The sequence below is a fragment of the Hypanus sabinus genome, chromosome 7 (genome assembly GCF_030144855.1).
Source record: "Hypanus sabinus isolate sHypSab1 chromosome 7, sHypSab1.hap1, whole genome shotgun sequence".
Classification (NCBI taxonomy): Eukaryota; Metazoa; Chordata; class Chondrichthyes; order Myliobatiformes; family Dasyatidae; genus Hypanus; species Hypanus sabinus.
Genome location: NC_082712.1, coordinates 76276977 through 76295104, shown reverse-complemented (window position 1 = coordinate 76295104; position 18128 = coordinate 76276977). Strand labels below are relative to the sequence as shown.

The 18128-nt window shown below is 42.1% G+C and overlaps 1 protein-coding gene across 3 annotated transcripts in view; it reads left to right on the top strand.

Moving 5' to 3' along the window:
• LOC132396875 (coiled-coil domain-containing protein 171-like) overlaps window positions 1–18128 on the top strand; it is a 449415-nt gene that overhangs the window by 56313 nt on the left and 374974 nt on the right. For all 3 annotated transcript variants that reach the window (XM_059974899.1, XM_059974901.1, XM_059974900.1), the window contains exon 7: window positions 12149–12241. In XM_059974899.1, the coding sequence (XP_059830882.1) occupies window positions 12149–12241 (93 nt within the window). The remainder of the gene's footprint in view (window positions 1–12148; window positions 12242–18128) is intronic.

Here is an 18128-nt window from a genome sequence, read left to right as displayed (position 1 = left end):
TGTCCCACTTTTCAATAAAAGAGAGAGAGAGAAAACAGGGAATTATAGACCGGTTAGCCTGATGTCAGTGGTGGGAAAGATGCTGGAGTCAATTATAAAAGAGGAAAGAGGATAGCAGTAGAAGGATCAGTCCAAGTCAGCATGGATTTGTGAAGGGAAACTCATGTTTGACTAATCTTCTGGAGTTTTTTGAGGATGTAGCTATGAAAATGGACAAGGGAGAGCCAGTGGATGTAGTGTACCTGGACTTCCAGAAAGCTTTTGATAAAGTCCCACATAGGAGATTAGTGGGCAAAATTAGGGCACATGGTTTTAAGGGCAGAGTACTGACATGGATTGAAAATTGGCTGGCTGACAGGAAACAAAGAGTAGCGATTACCGGGCCCCTTTCGGAATGGCAGGCTGTGACCAATGGGGTACTGCAACGTTCGGTGCTGGGACCGCAGCTGCTTACAATATACATTAATGACTTAGATGAAGGGTTTAAAAGTAACATTAGCAAATTTGCTGATGACACAAAGCTGGGTGGCAGTGTGAAATGTCAGGAGGATGTTATGAGAATGCAGGGTGACTTGGACAGGTTGGGTGAGTGGGCAGATACATGGCAGATGCAGTTTAATGTGGATAAATGTGCGGTTATCCACTTTGGTGCCAAGAACAGGAAGGCAGATTACTATCTAAATGGAGTCAAGTTAGGAAAAGGGGAAGTACAACGAGATCTAGGTGTTCTTGTACATCATTCAATGAAAGCAAGCATGCAGGTACAGCAGGCAGTGAAGAAAGCTAATGGCATGCTAGCCTTTATAACAAGAGGAATTGAGTATAGGAGTAAAGAGGTGCTTCTGCAGCTGTTCAGGGCCCTGGTGAGACCCCACCTGGAGTATTGTGTGCAGTTTTGGTCTCCAAATTTGAGGAAGGACATTCTTGTTATTGAGGGAGTGCAGCGTAGGTTCACAAGGTTAATTCCTGGAATGGCGGGACTGTCATATGTTGAAAGATTGGAGCGACTGGGCTTGTATACACTGGAACTTAGAAGGATGAGAGGGGATCTGATTGAAACATATAAGATTATTAAGGGATTGGACACGCTGGAAGCAGGAAGCATGTTCCCGCTGATGGGTGAGTCCAGAACTAGAAGCCACAGTTTATGAATAAGGGGTAGGCCATTTAGAACAGAGATGCGAAAAAACCTTTTCACCCAGAGAGCGGTGGATATGTGGAATGCTCTGCCCCAGAAGGCAGTGGAGGCCAAGTCTCTGGATGCATCCAAGAGAGAGTTAGATAGAGCTCTTATAGATAGCGGGGTCAAGGGATATAGGGAGAGGGCAGGATCGGGGTACTGATTGTGTATGATTAGCCATGATCACAGTGAATGGCGGTGCTGGCTAGAAGGGCCAAATGGCCTACTCCTGCTCCTACTGTCTATTGTCTATTGGCATGCAATATTGCAAAAACCAGTGGGAAGCTAGAGGATTGGAACATTTTTTAAAAACCAACAGAAAGCAATTAAAAAGAAAAGTGAAATATGAAGGTAAGCTAGCCAATATATGAAAGAAGATGCTGAAAACACTTTGGATGTAGGAAGCGTAAAAGAGAGGCAGGAGTAGATGTTGGACCACTGGAAAAATACTGAAGTATCAGTCTTCACTCTAGAAGACACCAGGAACATGTCATCTGCACTGCTTGGTTGGGAAACTGATAGATTTCAAGGTGGATATGTCACCTGCAGTAGATAGGTTATACCTAGAGTTCTGAAAGAGGCAGCTGAGTAGATTGTGAAGGCATCAGTATATAACCATATAACAATCACAGCACGGAAACAGGCCATCTCGGCCCTCCTAGTCCGTGCCGAACTCTTAATCTCACCTAGTCCCACCTACCCGCACTCAGCCCATAACCCCTCCACTCCTTTCCTGTCCATATACCTATCCAATTTTACCTTAAATGACACAACTGAACTGGCCTCTACTACTTCTACAGGAAGCTCATTCCACACAGCTGTCACTCTCTGAGTAAAGAAATACCCCCTCGTGTTTCCCTTAAACTTTTGCCCCCTAACTCTCAAATCATGTCCTCTCGTTTGAATCTCCCCTACTCTCAATGGAAACAGCCTATTCACGTCAACTCTATCTATCCCTCTCAAAATTTTAAATACCTGGATCAAATCCCCCCTCAACCTTCTACGCTCCAATGAGTAGAGACCTAACTTGTTCAACCTTTCTCTGTAACTTAAGTGCTGAAACCCAGGTAACATCCTAGTAAATCGTCTCTGCACTCTCTCTAATTTATTGATATCTTTCGTACAATTCGGTGACCAGAACTGTACACAATATTCCAAATTTGGCCTTACCAATGCCTTGTACAATTTTAACATTACATCCCAACTTCTGTACTCAATGCTTTGATTTATAAAGGCCAGCGTTCCAAAAGCCTTCTTCACCACCCTTTCTACATGAGACTCCACTTTCAGGGAACTATGCACAGTTATTCCTAGATCTCTCTGTTCCACTGCATTCCTCAATGCCCTACCATTTACTCTGTATGTTCTATTTGGATTATTCCTGCCAAAATGTAGAACCTCATACTTCTTAGAATTAAACTCCATCTGCCAACGTTCAGCCCATTCTTCTAACCGGCATAAATCTCCCTGCAAGCTTTGAAAACCCACCTCATTATCCACAACACCTCCTACCTTAGTATCATCTGCATACTTACTAATCCAATTTACCACCCCATCATCCAGATCATTTATGTATATTACAAACAACATTGGGCCCAAAACAGATCCCTGAACAGTCACTGGCCTCCATCCCGATAAACAATTATCCACCACTACTCTCTGGCATCTCCCATCTAGCCACAGTTGAATCCATTTTATTACTCCAGCATTAATACATAACGACTGAACCATCTTAACTAACCTTCCATGTGGAACTTTGTCAAAGGCCTTGCTGAAGTCCATATAGACTACATCCACTGCTTTACCCTCGTCAGCATTCCTCGTAACTTCTTCAAAAAATTCAATAAGGTTTGTCAAACATGACCTTCCACGCACAAATCCATGCTGGCTACTCCTAATCAGATCCTGTCTATCCAGATAATTATAAATACTATCTCTAAGAATACTTACCATTAATTTACCCACCACTGATGTCAAACTGACAGGTCTATAATTGCTCGGCTTACTTCAAGAACCCTTTTTAAACAATGGAACCACATGAGCAATATGCCAATCCTCCGGCACAATCCCAGTTTCTAATGACATCTGAAAGATCTCCATCAGAGCTCCTGCTATCTCTACACAAACTTCCCTCAAGGTCCTGGGGAATATCCTGTCAGGATCCGGAGATTTATCCACTTTTAAATTTCTTAAAAGCGCCAGTACTTCCACCTCTTTAATTGTCATAGGTTCCATAACTTCCTTACTTGTTTCCCACACCTTACACAATTCAATATTCTTCTCCTTAGTGAATATGGAAGAGAAGAAATCGTTCAAAATCTCTCCCATCTCCCTCGGCTCCACACATAGCTGACCACCCTGATTCTCTAAGGGACCAATTTTATCCCTCACTATCCTCTTGCTTTTAATATAACTGTAGAAACCTTTCAGATTTACTTTCACCTTATTTGCCAAACCAACCTCGTATCTTCTTTTAGCTTTTCTAATCTCTTTCCTAAGATTCCTTTTACATTCTTTATACTCCTTGAGCAATTCCTTTACTCCATGCTGCCTATATCTATTGTAGACATCCCTCTTTTTTCGAACCAAGTTTCTAATATCCCTTGAAAACCATGGTGCTTTCAAACCTTTAACCTTTCCTTTCATCCTAACAGGAACGTAAAGATTCTGTACCCTCATAATTTCACCCTTAAATGACCTCCATTTCTCTATTACATCCTTCCCATAAAACAACTTGACCCAATCCACTCTCTCTAAATCCCTTCGCATCTCCTCAAAGTTAGCCTTTCTCCAATCAAAAATCTCAACTCTAGGTCCAGTCCTGTCCTTCTCCATAATTATATTGAAGCTAATGCTATTGTGATCACTGGACCCGAAGTGCTCCCCAACACATACATCTGTCAGCTGACCTATCGCATTCCCTAACAGGAGATCCAACACTGCCCCATGTCTAGTTAGTACTTCTATGTATTGTTGCAAGAAACTATCCTGCACACATTTCACAAACTCTAAACCATCCAGCCCTTTTACAGAATGAGCTTCCCAATCTATGTGTGGAAAATTAAAATCTCCCACAATCACCACCTTGTGTTTACTACAACTATCTGCTATCTCCTTACACATTTGCCTTCCAACTCACGCTCCCCATTAGGTGGCCTATAAAACACTCCTATCAGTGTTACTACACCTTTCCCATTCCTCAATTCCACCCAAGTAGCCTCCCTAGAAGAGCTCTCTAATCTATCCTTCCAAAGCACCGCCATAAGATTTTCTCAGACAAGCAATGCAACACCTCCTCCTCTGGCCCCTCCTACTCTATCACACCTGAAGCAACTAAATCCAGGAATATTTAATTGCCAATCACACCCTTCCTGCAACCATGTTTCACTAATAGCTACAACATCATAATTCCAGGGAACAATCCACGCTTTAAGCTCATCCACCTTTCTTACAATGCTCCTAGCATTAAAATAGATACATTTAAGATACTCCCGTCTCCACCTCTCTTTTCATCCCTAACAATGCATTCAAATTTATTATCCTTTTCTTTCTTCTCCCCTACATCTTCGGGCTAAGCGCATCCCTTCTCCATCACCTGCCTTTCCTCCCTCACACACAGTCTACTTACTTGCTCTACTGGTGAACTAACCTCCTCTCCCATAGTTTCCTCAAATTGATTCCTGCCCCCCCATCTTACTAGTTTTAAGTCTGCCCTGTAGCCCTAGCAAACTTCCCCGGTAGGATATTGGTCCCCCCAGGGTTCAAGTGTAACCCGTCCTTCTTGAACAGGTCACGCCTGCCCCAGAAGAGGTCCCAATGATCCAGAAACTTGAATCCCTGCCCCCTGCTCCAATCCCTCAGCCACGCATTTATCCTCCACCTAATTCCATTCCTACTGTCACTGTCGCGTGGCACAGGCAGTAAGCCCGAGATTACTACCTTTGCGGTCCTTCTTCTTAACTGCCTTCCTAACTCGCTGTACTCTCGTTTCAGGACCTCTTCCCCTTTCCTACCTATGTCATTGGTACCTACATGTACCACGACCTCTGGCTACTCACCCTCCCACTTCAGGATATCTTGTGATCTTTCAGGAGTCACTAGAGTCAGGAATGGCTCCAAAGGACTACAATATCACAAATGTCACTCCACTCTTTAAGAATGAATGAAGGCAAATGACAATAAATTATAAGTCAGTTGGCCTGACAGTGGTTGGTAAGATTTTAGAGTCCATTATTAAGAATGAAGTTTTGGGGTACTCAGAAGGACCAAGATGCAATAAGCCTAAATAAACACACAAAGTACACTGCAGATGCTGTGGTCAAATCAACACATAAACACACTGGAGGAACTCAGCAGGTCGGGCAGCATCTGTGGAAACGAGCAATCAATGTTTCAGGCCGAGACCCTTCGTCAGGAGCCCAAAACGTTGACTGCTCGTTCCCACGGATGCTGCCTAACCTGCTGAGTTCCTCCAGTGTGTTGTACTTGTTAAGTCGAAATAGGCATTGTTTTCTTAAGGGTAATCCTTGCCTGACAAATCTATTGGAATTCTTTGAGGAAATAATAATAACCCATTCATTCCTGGAATCATCCTCGTTAACCTCCTGTGGACACTCTGCAATGACAATACATCCTTTCTGAAATATGGGGCCTAAAACTGTTGACAATATTCCAAGTGTGGCCTGACTAGCATCCTATAAAGCCTCAGCATTATCTCCTTGTTTTTATATTCTATTCCCCTTGAAATAAATGCTAATGTTGCATTTGCCTTCTTTACTACAGACTCAACCTGTAAATTAACCTTCTAGAAGTCTTGCACCAGGACTCCTAAGTCCCTCTGCACCTCTGATGTTTGAATTTTCTGCCCATTTAGATAATAGTCTGCACTATTGCTACTTTTACCAAAATGCATTAACATAATTTCCCAACACTGTATCATCTGCCACTTTTATACCCAGTCTTCCAATTTGTTCAAGTCCTGCTGCAATTGCGGTGCTTCCTCAGCACTACCTACCCCTTCACCTATCTTAGCATCATCTGCAAACTTTGGCAAAATTCCATTATCTAAATCCATTGAGAAACAAGGTGAAAAGTAGCTGTCCCAATACTTACCCCTGAGGAAAACCACTAGTCCCTGGTAGCCAACCAGAAAAAGTCCTTTTATTCCCTTGATAAATTGGATTCAAAACTGGTTTGACCATAGAGGTAGAGGGGTGTTATTCTGCCTCACAAGGACCAGTGCTGAAGTTGATGATCAGTGGTTTTCCACAAGGATCAGTATGTAGTGCTTGTGATGTGTATAGTTTGGATGAAATGTATGTGGGCTGAATGGGAAATCTGTAAATTAACCAAAAATCGGTGAAGTTGCAGATAGTGAAGTTGTCAAATAATTCTGAAGGATGTCATCCAGGTTAATTAATTGCAATAGTTAATTGCATTAATTAATTTCCAGATTAATTAATCTGTTTTAGTTTGAGGTCATCAAGCTGCATTTTCCCAACAGGATCTGTAAGGAATTGCAATTCAATGCATTTCATGTAGATGTAGTTATCTGGGAGACTGGATGTCTTCCTGAACTTCCACATCTGAAATGAAGGACACATCACATGGCCACTGTTGATCTCCACCACACATCAATTTGCTGCTTATCACAGCATTATGAGGTTACTATTCCTTTATTTCAGTGAGGAGTGTGCAGCACTGTAATATATTGCCCTGTACTTGGTGCTCTCCTCCCAGTCAACCACTTGCACAATTAGAACATGACACAGGAGCAGAATTTAGACCATTCAGCATGTCATGACTGCTCTGCCATTTGATCATAACTGACTTATTTTCCCTCTCAAGTACATTCTCCTGCCTTCTCACAGTAGCTTCAATGCTTCACTAATCACGAACCTATCAACCTCTGCTTTAAATACAATCAAATGACTTGGCCTCCATAGCCGTCTGTGGCAATGAATTTTACAGATTCACCATCCTCTGGCTGAATAAATTCCTCCTCATTTCTGTACTAAAGGGATGTCTTTATACTCTGAAGCAGTGCCCTCTCGTCCTAGACTCCTCCACATACTGTCCACATATACTGTACTTTGACCTTTCAATATTCAATATGTTTCAATATGTTTCTTCTAAACTCCAGTGAGCCATCAAGCGCTCCTCATATGTTAATCTTTTCATTCCTAGAAACCTTCTTATGAATATCCTTTGGGCCCTCTCCAATGACAGCATATCTTTTTTTTAAGATAAGGGGCCCAAAACTGCCCACAGTATTCCAAGTGAGGTCTCACCGGTGCCTTATAAAGCTCAGCATTACATCCTTCCTTTTTTATTCTAGTCCTTTTGAAATGAATGCTGACGTTACATTTACTTTCCTCATCACTAACTCAATCTGCAAATGAATCTTTAGAGAATCCTACACAAGGACTCCCAACTCCCTTTGCAACTTTGATTTCTAAATTTGTTCCCTGTTTAGAAAATAGTCTATGCTTTTACTCCCACTACCAAAGTGCATGACCGTACACTTCCCTACACTGTATTCTGTCTGCCATTTCTCTGTACATTCTCTTGATCTGTCTAAGTTCTTCTGCAGACTCTTTGCTCCTCAACATGACCTGCATCTCCATCTATCTTCATATCATCTGAAAACTTGGCCACATAGCCATCAATTTCATCATCTAAATCAATGACATATAATGTGAAAAGAAGCAATCCCAACACCGTGTCTGATGCACTTGTTACTAGCAGTTAACCAGAAAATTCCCCCTTTATTTCCACTCTTGCCAGCCAGCCAAACTTCTATCCATGTTAGAATCCTTCCTGTAATACTATGGGCTGTTATTCAGCATCATCATGTGGCACCATGTCAAAGGCTTTCTGAACACCCAAATACACAACATCCATTGACCCTCCTCTGTCTATCCTGCTTGTTATTTCCTCAAAGAATTCCATATTTGTCAGGCAAGATTTTCTCTTAAGGAAACTATGTTGACTTTGGCCTATTTTATCATGTGCCTCCAAGTAGCCTGAGGCCTCATCCTTGATAATTGACTCCAGCATTCTCCTAACCACTAAGGTCAAGCTAATTGGCTTCTATTTTGTCTTCTGCCTTCCTCTCTTCTTGAAGATTGAAGTGACATTTCTAATTTTTCAGTCATACAGAACCATTTTAGAATCTAGTGATTATTGAAAGATCACCACTAAAGCCTCCATAATCTCTTTAGCCACCTCTTCAGAACCCTGGGGTGTACAACATAAGGTCACTTATCTACCTTTAGACCTTTCAATTTCTGAAGGATCTTCTCTCTAACTTAGCACATTTCATGACCCCTGACACCTGGGATGTCCATCATACTGCCAGTGTCTTCCACAGTGAAGACTGACGCAAAATAGTTATTCAGATTGTCCGCCATTTCCTTGTCCCCATTACTACTTCTCCACCATCGTTTTCCAGCAGCCCAATATCTACTCTTGCCTCTCTTTTACAATTTGTGTATCTGAAGAAACTTCTGGTAATATTGGCTAGCTTACTTTTGTATTCCATATTTACCTTAATGATTTTTTAGTTTTCTTCTGTTGGTTTTTTTTTTGAAGCTTCCCAATCCTCATTGCATCTTGTACAAATCAGAATCAGGTTTATTATCACTGACATATGTATTAAATTTGTTGCTTTACAGTGTGATGCATAAAGGTGACTATATTTTACAGTAGCAAAGTCCCTCTGTTCTCCAAAATTCTCAGGAGTCCTACTGTTCACTGTGCAAATCCTACGCTGGTGTACCTTCTCAAACTCAACACCTCATAATTCTAAACTGAATACCTCCTTTGCATTCCTCTACCCACTTACCTAACTAATGAAGATTCCCCTGTAATATTCAATAATTTCACTGTCTGAAACCACCTATTTTAGTTTTATCAGGAACTTAATAACCATTCAGAGGTTGATAGATTCTTGGTTTGTCAGGGCATGAAGGGATATGGGAGGAAGGCAGTAGATTTGGGGCTGAAAGGATAAAAGGATTAACCATGATGAAATGGCGGAGCAGACTCGATGGGCCAAATGGCCTCGTTCTGCTCCTATGTCATATGGTCTTGTCTAATTATGGTCTTAATCCATGGACATTCTTAACCAACTAGTTTACATAAATGTAGAACAGCAATAGGCGCATCATTTTTTGATAGCCATCTAGTCTTTAAAACAACCTTTCACAATCAGTGCCTGATTCTGAGGATCAAGCTAATTGAGAATCCACTCAGCTGGCTCTCCTTGGATCCCATGCAATTTAACTTTCTACACCAGCCTTTCATATGGAACCTTGTCAAAAGTATTCCTGAAGTTATTTGCACAACACCTGCTGCCGTGCCCTTTGTTACCTCTTCCAAAAAAGAACTTTCACAGATTTGTGACTCAGTTTTCCATGTGCAAAGCTATGCTGACTATCCCTAATCAGTCCTTGTCTATCAAAATGCTGGTAGTTCCCAATCCCTGGAATCCCTTCCTATAACTTACCCACCATTGATATCAGGCTCTGTTCTCTGGCTCTTCTTTTCTGCCCATCTTAAATAGCAGTACAACATTAGCTACCCTCCCTCCATTACCCTGGAACTTCATCCATAGCTAAAAATCATGCAGATAGCTCTGCATGGGCCTCTAATTTCTTCCCTAGCTTTCCTACAAAGTTTGAGGATGCTCTTGGTCATGTCCTGGGGATCTGTCAACCTTAATGTTCTTTAAGATTGCCGGTTTCTCTTTGACAATTTGAATATAGTCCAAGACATCCCAACTTATTTTCCTCAGTTGCTAGCTTGTATGATCTTCTCTACAGTTAAAAAATCTCACCCATCTCTTGTAGCTCTATTTGTAGATGGCCATGCTGATCTTTAAGCGGATATAATCTCTTACCCAGATACCATTTTGATATCCATATACAACCACTTCAGAGTTTCCTTCATTTGCCAGATCTATTGTTTTGTCCTTATAAGTTTTCCTCAAGTGTATTCCCACATTACTTGTCGAGGGATTTGGTTGATTTTGACTGCCTAAACATAATGTATGCCTCCTTTTTCCCTAGCCCGGCCCTCAAAATCCACCATCATTTCCTGAACTTGTCAGCCTTTCCTATCACCTAGGCAGATGCATGCTGTTATAGATCTCTTGATCTGACATGTTTGAAATAGCCACTTCTATACATCCCTTTCTCTGCCAACATCACCTAATCAGCAGCTGAATTTTCTTTCTTGTGGATCCAAAGACCTTAACTTGTGGACTAATCTATAACTATTTTAAACCTAGAAGACTTATGTTCACCATTCTTGGTATACCTCACTGACAGTTCAGTTGTTTGCCCTACTTCATTCCTTAAGGGATACCCACTCTGGTAGGGCCCTCTATTAGTCGGCAGCCATTGATCCCAGGGGAACATGGGTTTGTGCCTCTGCTAGGCTGTCTCCTCTCTGGGATGCAAGCCTGGGTGGGAACTGGCTGTTGCCCATGCAGTGCGTTCCCGTTCTCCACGTCACTGATGTAGTACAAGGGAAAGGCAAGCGCCAATACAGCTTGGCTCCAGTGTCGTCTCAGAGGTTGCCAGAGTGAAGTTCTAAAACAACATCAAACTGCCTTAGGGACCCTGGCTCCAGATTTCTTCCTCAGGGTTTACTCAGGAAGCCTTTCCCATGGGTGGGTATGGCTGCAAGGCAGTGGAAATCAGAGTTTTCCTTCCCCTAGGCGGGCTGCTGCCAAGGCTGATGAGCCCCACCTGCCTGAAGCAACTGGTTCTGAGGCGCCAAGTGCCTTTGCCCCTTCTCTTGTCAGTAGAAACAGTTACGCTGGGCCTAGTAGCTAAACCACATGGGAAGACCAAGAGTTGGACTTGGTTGTCAGAGGTTGTTAGAGCCACATGCCATTTGGAGCACTTTATAGGTAGTGGGAGCTTATCGCCGCTGCCGGCCCTAGCTATGATAACCTTAGGAACCAGGGCTCTCTAAATATTGATTAAAGAAAACTTCTTGGGTACTTGTAACAAATTCTACCCCATCCAAGCCCTTTGCGCTATGGGTAACCCAATCAATCGTAAGAAAACTAAACCTCCAGACTATTAATACCCCATTATTCGTACAGTTATCTTCCATCTCCTTGCATGTATGCTGCTTTAACTCATAATGACTTTAGGAGGGTGCAGGTTGGGGCATTTTATACATTCCCATCAAAGTGATCATCCTCCTCCTTGTATCTAGGTTCTATCTATAAAGTCTTGCTGGACAATTCCCACAAGCGTAGCCTCTCCTCCATCTTCTAAGGGCACCCCACCTCCTTTCTTTCAGTGGAACCTCTTTCAAGCCTATAGCATTTGTCATGGAAAGTTGAGCTGCCAGTCCTGTCTATCTCATGTTTTTGTTATGGCTATGATGCCCCCCCCCCCCACCCCCCACCCCCCTGAGCTAATCCACATGCTATGTTTGCCCACCACATCTTTTTGGCCTCTTGCACTGAAATAAATGAAACTAAACTGCCAGTTTTTCCTCCGTTTGCTATGCTGCTGGCTGTCCTGTATACTAAACATGCCCTCATTAACTATAATATTTTCGGTTGTATAATTTCTGCTCAGGGACCGAACCACCTCCCCCGCCCCCCAATCTAGTTTAAACCCTCCTTCGTAGCACTGGCATCTCCTAGGATATTGGTTTGAATCCAGTTCAGGTACAAACCATCCCTATTATACAGGTCACTTCTGTTGCAGAGCTTTAATTAGCAATATATTTTGTGATTCACCAGTATTTATTTTCTGTGTTATCTAAATCTCCACAAAATTTCAGAGTGTGATATAACCAGAAATATTTGTCAGTAGTTGGGCTGATCCAAAGCAATGCACAGTCCAGTTTTACAGTTAGAGAAATTTTGTTTTTAAAACTGCAAGAATCTGTATTTCTGTTACCTTAAGTTAATGAATCTAACAATTACCTGATTTACAGGTTGGACAACAAAGGGTTAAAACCTTGGAAGAAAATATTGAGGCAGAGAGAGCTGCCCATCTGGAATCAAAGTTTAACTCTGAAATCATTCAGGTAAATTTCAGTGTAACAGCAAATTGTATGTAACATTGTGTAATGCATAGTGAGATAATGCTAAGTGAGATCACTTAGCAGTTCTGAACTTCAGGCAATAAAAATCCGTTAAGGTAAAACACCTACTTTTGAGTCATTTGTAATATATCTGTTCGAAGGTGGAAGTTTATACTCTTGAACTGCATTCTGATGAAGGATGTCTGATCTGAAATGTTAACTATCTCTTTCAACACATGCTGCTAATAATTAACTGCAGAATCTCTTGTGTTTAGGAATATTACTAGCATTCTTTTTTAAGAGGTACAGTGTAGAATAGGCCCATCTGGCCCTTCAAGCTGCACTTGCAGCAACCCACCGATTTAACCCTAGCCTAACAACGGGACCATATACCACGGCCAGTTACCTACTAACCAGGTTGTCTTTGGACTGTGGGAGGAAACCTGAGCACCTGGAGGAAACCCTTGCGTTCACGGGGAAAGTGTACAAACTCCTTTCAGATAACGTCAGAAATGAGCTCTAAGCTCTGATGCCCTGAGCTGTAATAGTGTCATGCTAGCTACATTGAGACCCTGTTTTTCTGCTTTCATTACTGTGTACAAAAGCTCCATTTAGAATATGATGCATTTGACTAAACAGCTACACAATCACACTTGCTGTATTGCTCATGATAAAGGTTTCAGGAAATTTTATTTTACCTCGTCTTCAGAGGAAAGAGAATTTGTATAAAACAGTTTATTCCTGCCAACGAGTTACTGCTTCTGCATTACTCATTAATGTAGAAGGTTTTTGTGTCATCCTGTGAGAGTGACACTTGATTTTAATGTTAGATCCCATGTGGCATTTGTCAAATCCATGTATATAATTGCATTGTATAATGGGCAATTCCTATTATTATTTGTACACACTACTGAAGCACAGTCGCTATGGTGTCATTACTTTTTATTGAACAGTGTTGTAGATAACAAAACATTGTCAACCTTGCATTTGTAGCTAGAATGCTGTTTTTAGGCCTTTGTCAAAAAGTTAAAATCACAATCTATATTGGTTAATTGTTATTACTGATCTTCCTGTATTTCTATCCAATATTTCTTGGTCTTAGAATGCAATTATAAATACTGGAGCAGCCTCAGCCCTTGAACTTGCCCAACAGGTCTGAGATTGTTGCTTTCTGTAAGGATGAGAATGGAGATGAGGAAGAAAGTAACAAAACTGTGGTACAGGGAGCCATTCAAGAGGTGGGGAAGAAGAGAAATGTAGTCATTATTGGCGATAGTATAGTCAGGGTAAAAGACGTAATTAACTGCTGCAAGGATTGAACGTGCCAAAGCTTGCATTGTCTACCCAATGCCTGGGTTCAGGGCCTCTTACCTGACTGCAGAGGAATTGGAGTGGCAGTGGCAAGATCCAATTGTCGTGCTCCGTGTGGGTGCCAACGACACAAGAAGAACAAGCAAAGAGATTCTGCTAAGCCTAAGCGGCTAAGGAAATTTACATTTTGTGGATTAAATTAAAACACAGAATCAAAAAGCTAATAATCTCTGGATTGTCACCTGAGCCACATGCAAATTGGTACAGGTTAATAAGATCAGAGAGCTAAATGTGTGATTCAGCGATTGGTGTGGGAGAAGTGGGTTTGAATTTGTAGGATATTGACACCAGTATTGGGGATGGAAGGAGCTGATGGGAATTGTTTACAGGACTCTGAACCACAGCTAGGATGCGTGGTACAAATTACAACAGTAGATAGAAAAGGCATGTACAGTCTCTATAAAAAGTAAATAGATACTTTATTGATCTCAAAGGAAATTATGCGTCACAGAGGCATTACAAGTGCACAGATATAAATATTAAAAGTGATCAAGAAAGAAATAAGTTACCACAAACAGTCTAACAGGAGGGAATCATCACTTCCCGCTTATAGGTTGACTCATTATAGAGCCTAATGGCAGAGGGTAAAAATAACCTCATATAGCGCTCTTTGGAGCAGTGCAGTGGTATTCGTCTATTACTAAAAGTGTTCCTCTGTTCAGCCAAAGTGGCATGCAGAGGGTGGGAAACATTGTCCAGAATTGCCAGGATTTTCAGTATGGTACTTTATTCTACCTCTGCCTCTTTCGTGTCCAGTTTGACTTCTATGACAGAGCCAGCCTTTCTAATCAGTTTATTGAGCCTGTTGGCATCAACCCTGTTGATGCTATTGCCCTAGCACACCACCGCATGGCAGATTGTACTGGTGAAAACAAACTGGTAGAACATGTGAAGGAGAGGCCTGCATACTGCAAAGGATCTTAGACTCCTCGGGAGGTAGAGGCGAGTCTGGCCCTTCGTGTACACAGCCTCTGTGTTGGTGCTCCACTCAAGTCTATCATCCAGGTGCACCCCCAGGTAGTTGTTGGTGCTCACCACATCCATGTCCTCACCATCAGGAGTAACAGGGAGCAATGCAAGTATTCACCCTCCTTGGAGGTTTTCATGTTTTATTGTTTAACAGCATTAAATCACGGTTGTCTTAATTTGGTTTTTTTTGACACCGATCAACAGAGAGACTCTTTCATGTCAAAGTGAAAACAGATCTCTATAAAGTGATCTAAATTAATTACAAATATAAAACACCAAATAATTTATTGCAAAAGTAGTCGACCCCTCTTAATATGACACACCAAATCATCACTGGTGCAGCCAGTTGGTTTTAAAAATCATGTAATTAGTTAAATGGAGATGTGATTTTGGAGACCTGTGTGCAGTCAATGTGTTTCAGTTGACTGTAGTAAAAATACATCTGTATCGGGAATGTCCAACTGCTCGTGAGTTAGTATCCTGGCAAAAACTACACAATGAAGACAAAAGAACACTCCAAGTAACACCGCAAAAATGTTATTGAAGAGCAAAGGTCAGGAGATGGATGTAGGAACATTTCCAAGTCACTGAATATCCCTTGGAGTACAGTGAAGTTAATCATAAAGAAATGGAAAGTCTATGGCACAGCTGTAAATCTACAAAGAGCACTACTACTACAACGTCGACTCAGGCCTAGGCGGCTGGTGTCGGGCACAATGACGGACTCTCCACTCCTCCCTCTCTCTCTGTGTTCAGTTAATCTACATTAGCCGCGCCGCTATCTTCTAGGAGCGTGTTGACCATAGTCTTGGGAGGGCACCCAGGGTTCATCCTCCCATGCTTGGACACCCATGTGATGACTGGGCTGGCAGGTAGCTCAGAGTGGTGTAGACAGTGCCCCGCCAGTTGCAGTCTTCTTGCCTTGATTTTAGTGGTGAGCATCGGTAGGTCGTCATAGAGCTCGACGTTCGTCATGTGCTGTTACCAGCTCACGTCAAGAGCCATCCGGAGCATTTGTGTGTAGCAACCATCTAGTGACTTTTGCATGGTCTTGGTGAGTGTCCACGTCTCGCATCAGTACGTGAGAACGGACTATAACTGCAATGAAGATCCTCTTTTTGACCCCTCTGGTCAGGTTCAACCTCCAGATTTCCTTCATGTCGTTCATAGCCCTCCACGCCAGTGCCTTCCATATCTTTATGTCCTTTTCTGAACTTGTCATTCTTAACCAAAGTACTTGAAGTCTAAGACTTTCTTAATGGTATCATTCTTTACGATCTTGAGAGTACCTTCATCACAGTTGAACACCATGTACTCTGTCTTTTTAGTGTTTAGGTGAAGTCCAACTTTATCGCGCTCAATTTCCACTTTTGTCAGTAGCTGCTGTGCTTCCTCAGTCTGGTCAGAGAGCAGGACTATGTCATCTGCAAAATTGAGATCTTTGAGCGTAACCGGTCTGACCCTTTTGGTTCGTCCTGGTTTTATGGTAAAACCAAGCTAGTCATGATCTTTGGTAGCTTGACGTAGAGCGTAATCAAGGACAATTATAAAGATATAGGGTGCCAGAGTGTCTCCTTGCAGCACACCAGCTGGGAGCTTGAACACTGCTTTTTCTCCATCTGGTGATACAACTTTTGCCATGATCTTGGTATAGCTGGACTCTATTGCTGTCAGTAGATGGTCCGGCACTCCATAAGCTTTCAGGATCTTCAGCATTTTACCTCGGTGAATGGAGTCAAAAGCTTTGCGAAAATTGATCAAAGTAAGCATGGTTGGTAGGTTGTTCTTCTTGACTTCCTCGATGATTCTACGGAGAGCAAGTATTTGCATTACTGTTGTGCACTTCTGCCGAAAACCATTCTGATCGAATCTTAGCTTAGGGTCAATGGCGGTGCGAATCCTGTTCAAGACCATCCGATTGTATAGCTTTGCTAAGATGCAGGTCAAGCTGATACCATGGTAGTTATCTATCTTCCCTCACGAAGAACAGGCAGTCTTCAAAAACTGAGTGAACGTGCAAGAAGGAACTAGCGAGAGAGGCTACCAAGACACCTATGAGAACTCTGGAGGAGTTTCAGTGGCTGAGATAGGAGAGACTGAGCATACAACTGTTGCCCAGATGCTTCACCAGTTGCAGCTTTATGGGAGAGTGGCAAAAAGAAAGCCACTGTTGAAAAAAATTCTCATGAAATCTCAGCTAAACTTTGCCAGAAGGCATGTGGGATACTCTGAAGTCAACTGGAAAAAGGTTCAATCGTCTGATGAAACCAAAATTGAGTTTTTTGGCTATCAGACAAACACTGCACATCATCAAAAACATAGCATCTCTACCGTGAAGCATGGTGGTGGCTGCATCATATTGTGGAGAAGCTTCACTGTAGCAGGCCCTAGAAGACTTGTGAAGGTAGAGGGTAAAATGAATGCAGCAAAATACAGGGAAATCCTGGAGGAAAATCTGATGCAGTCTGCAAAAGAACTATGACTAGGGAAAAGATTTGTTTTCCAGCAGTACAATGACCCGAAGTGTAAAGCCAAAGCTACACAGGAATGGCTTTAAAACAACTAAGTTAATGTCCTGGAGGGGCCAAGTTAGAGTCCAGACATCAATCTAATTGAGAATTTGTGGCTGGACTTAAAAAGGACTGTTCATTCACAATCCCCATGCAATCTGAAAGATCTTGAGCAGTTTTGAAAAGAAGAGTGGGGAAAAATTGCGGTATCCAGATGTGCAAAGTTGATAGAGACCTATCCACACAGACACAAGGCTGTAATTGTTGCCAAAGGTGCATCTACTAAATACTGACTTGAAGGGGGTGGATACTTATGCAATCAATTATTTTGTGGTTTTGCAAATAATTTAGATCACTTTGTAGAGATCTGTTCTCACTTTGACATGAAAGTATTCTGTATTCTGTGATGGTTAATTGTTTATCGGGATGGAGGCCGGTGACTAGCGGGGTGCCTCGGATCTGTTTTGGGCCCAGTGTTGTTTGTAATATACATAAATGATCTGGATGATGGGGTGGTAAATTGGGTTAGTAAGTATGCCGATGATACTAAGGTAGGAGGTGTTGTGGATAATGAGGTGGGTTTTCAAAGCTTGCAGGGAGATTTATGCCGGTTAGAAGAATGGGCTGAACGTTGGCAGATGGAGTTTAATGCTGAGAAGTGTGAGATTCTACATTTTAGCAGGAATAATCCAAATAGAACATACAGGGTAAATGGTAGGGCATTGAGGAATGCAGTGGAACAACAGAGAGAGCTAGGAATAACAGTGCATAGTTTCCTGAAGGTGGAGTCTCATGTAGATAGGGTGGTGAAGAAGGCTTTTGGAACGCTGGCCTTTATAAATCAGAGCATTGAGTACAGAAGTTGGGATGTAATGTTAAAATTGTACAAGGCATTGGTAAGGCCAAATTTGGAATATTGTGTACAGTTCTGGTCACCGAATTATAGGAAAGATATCAATAAATTAGAGAGAGTGCAGAGACGATTTACTAGGATGTTACCTGGGTTTCAGCACTTAAGTTACAGAGAGGTTGAACAAGTT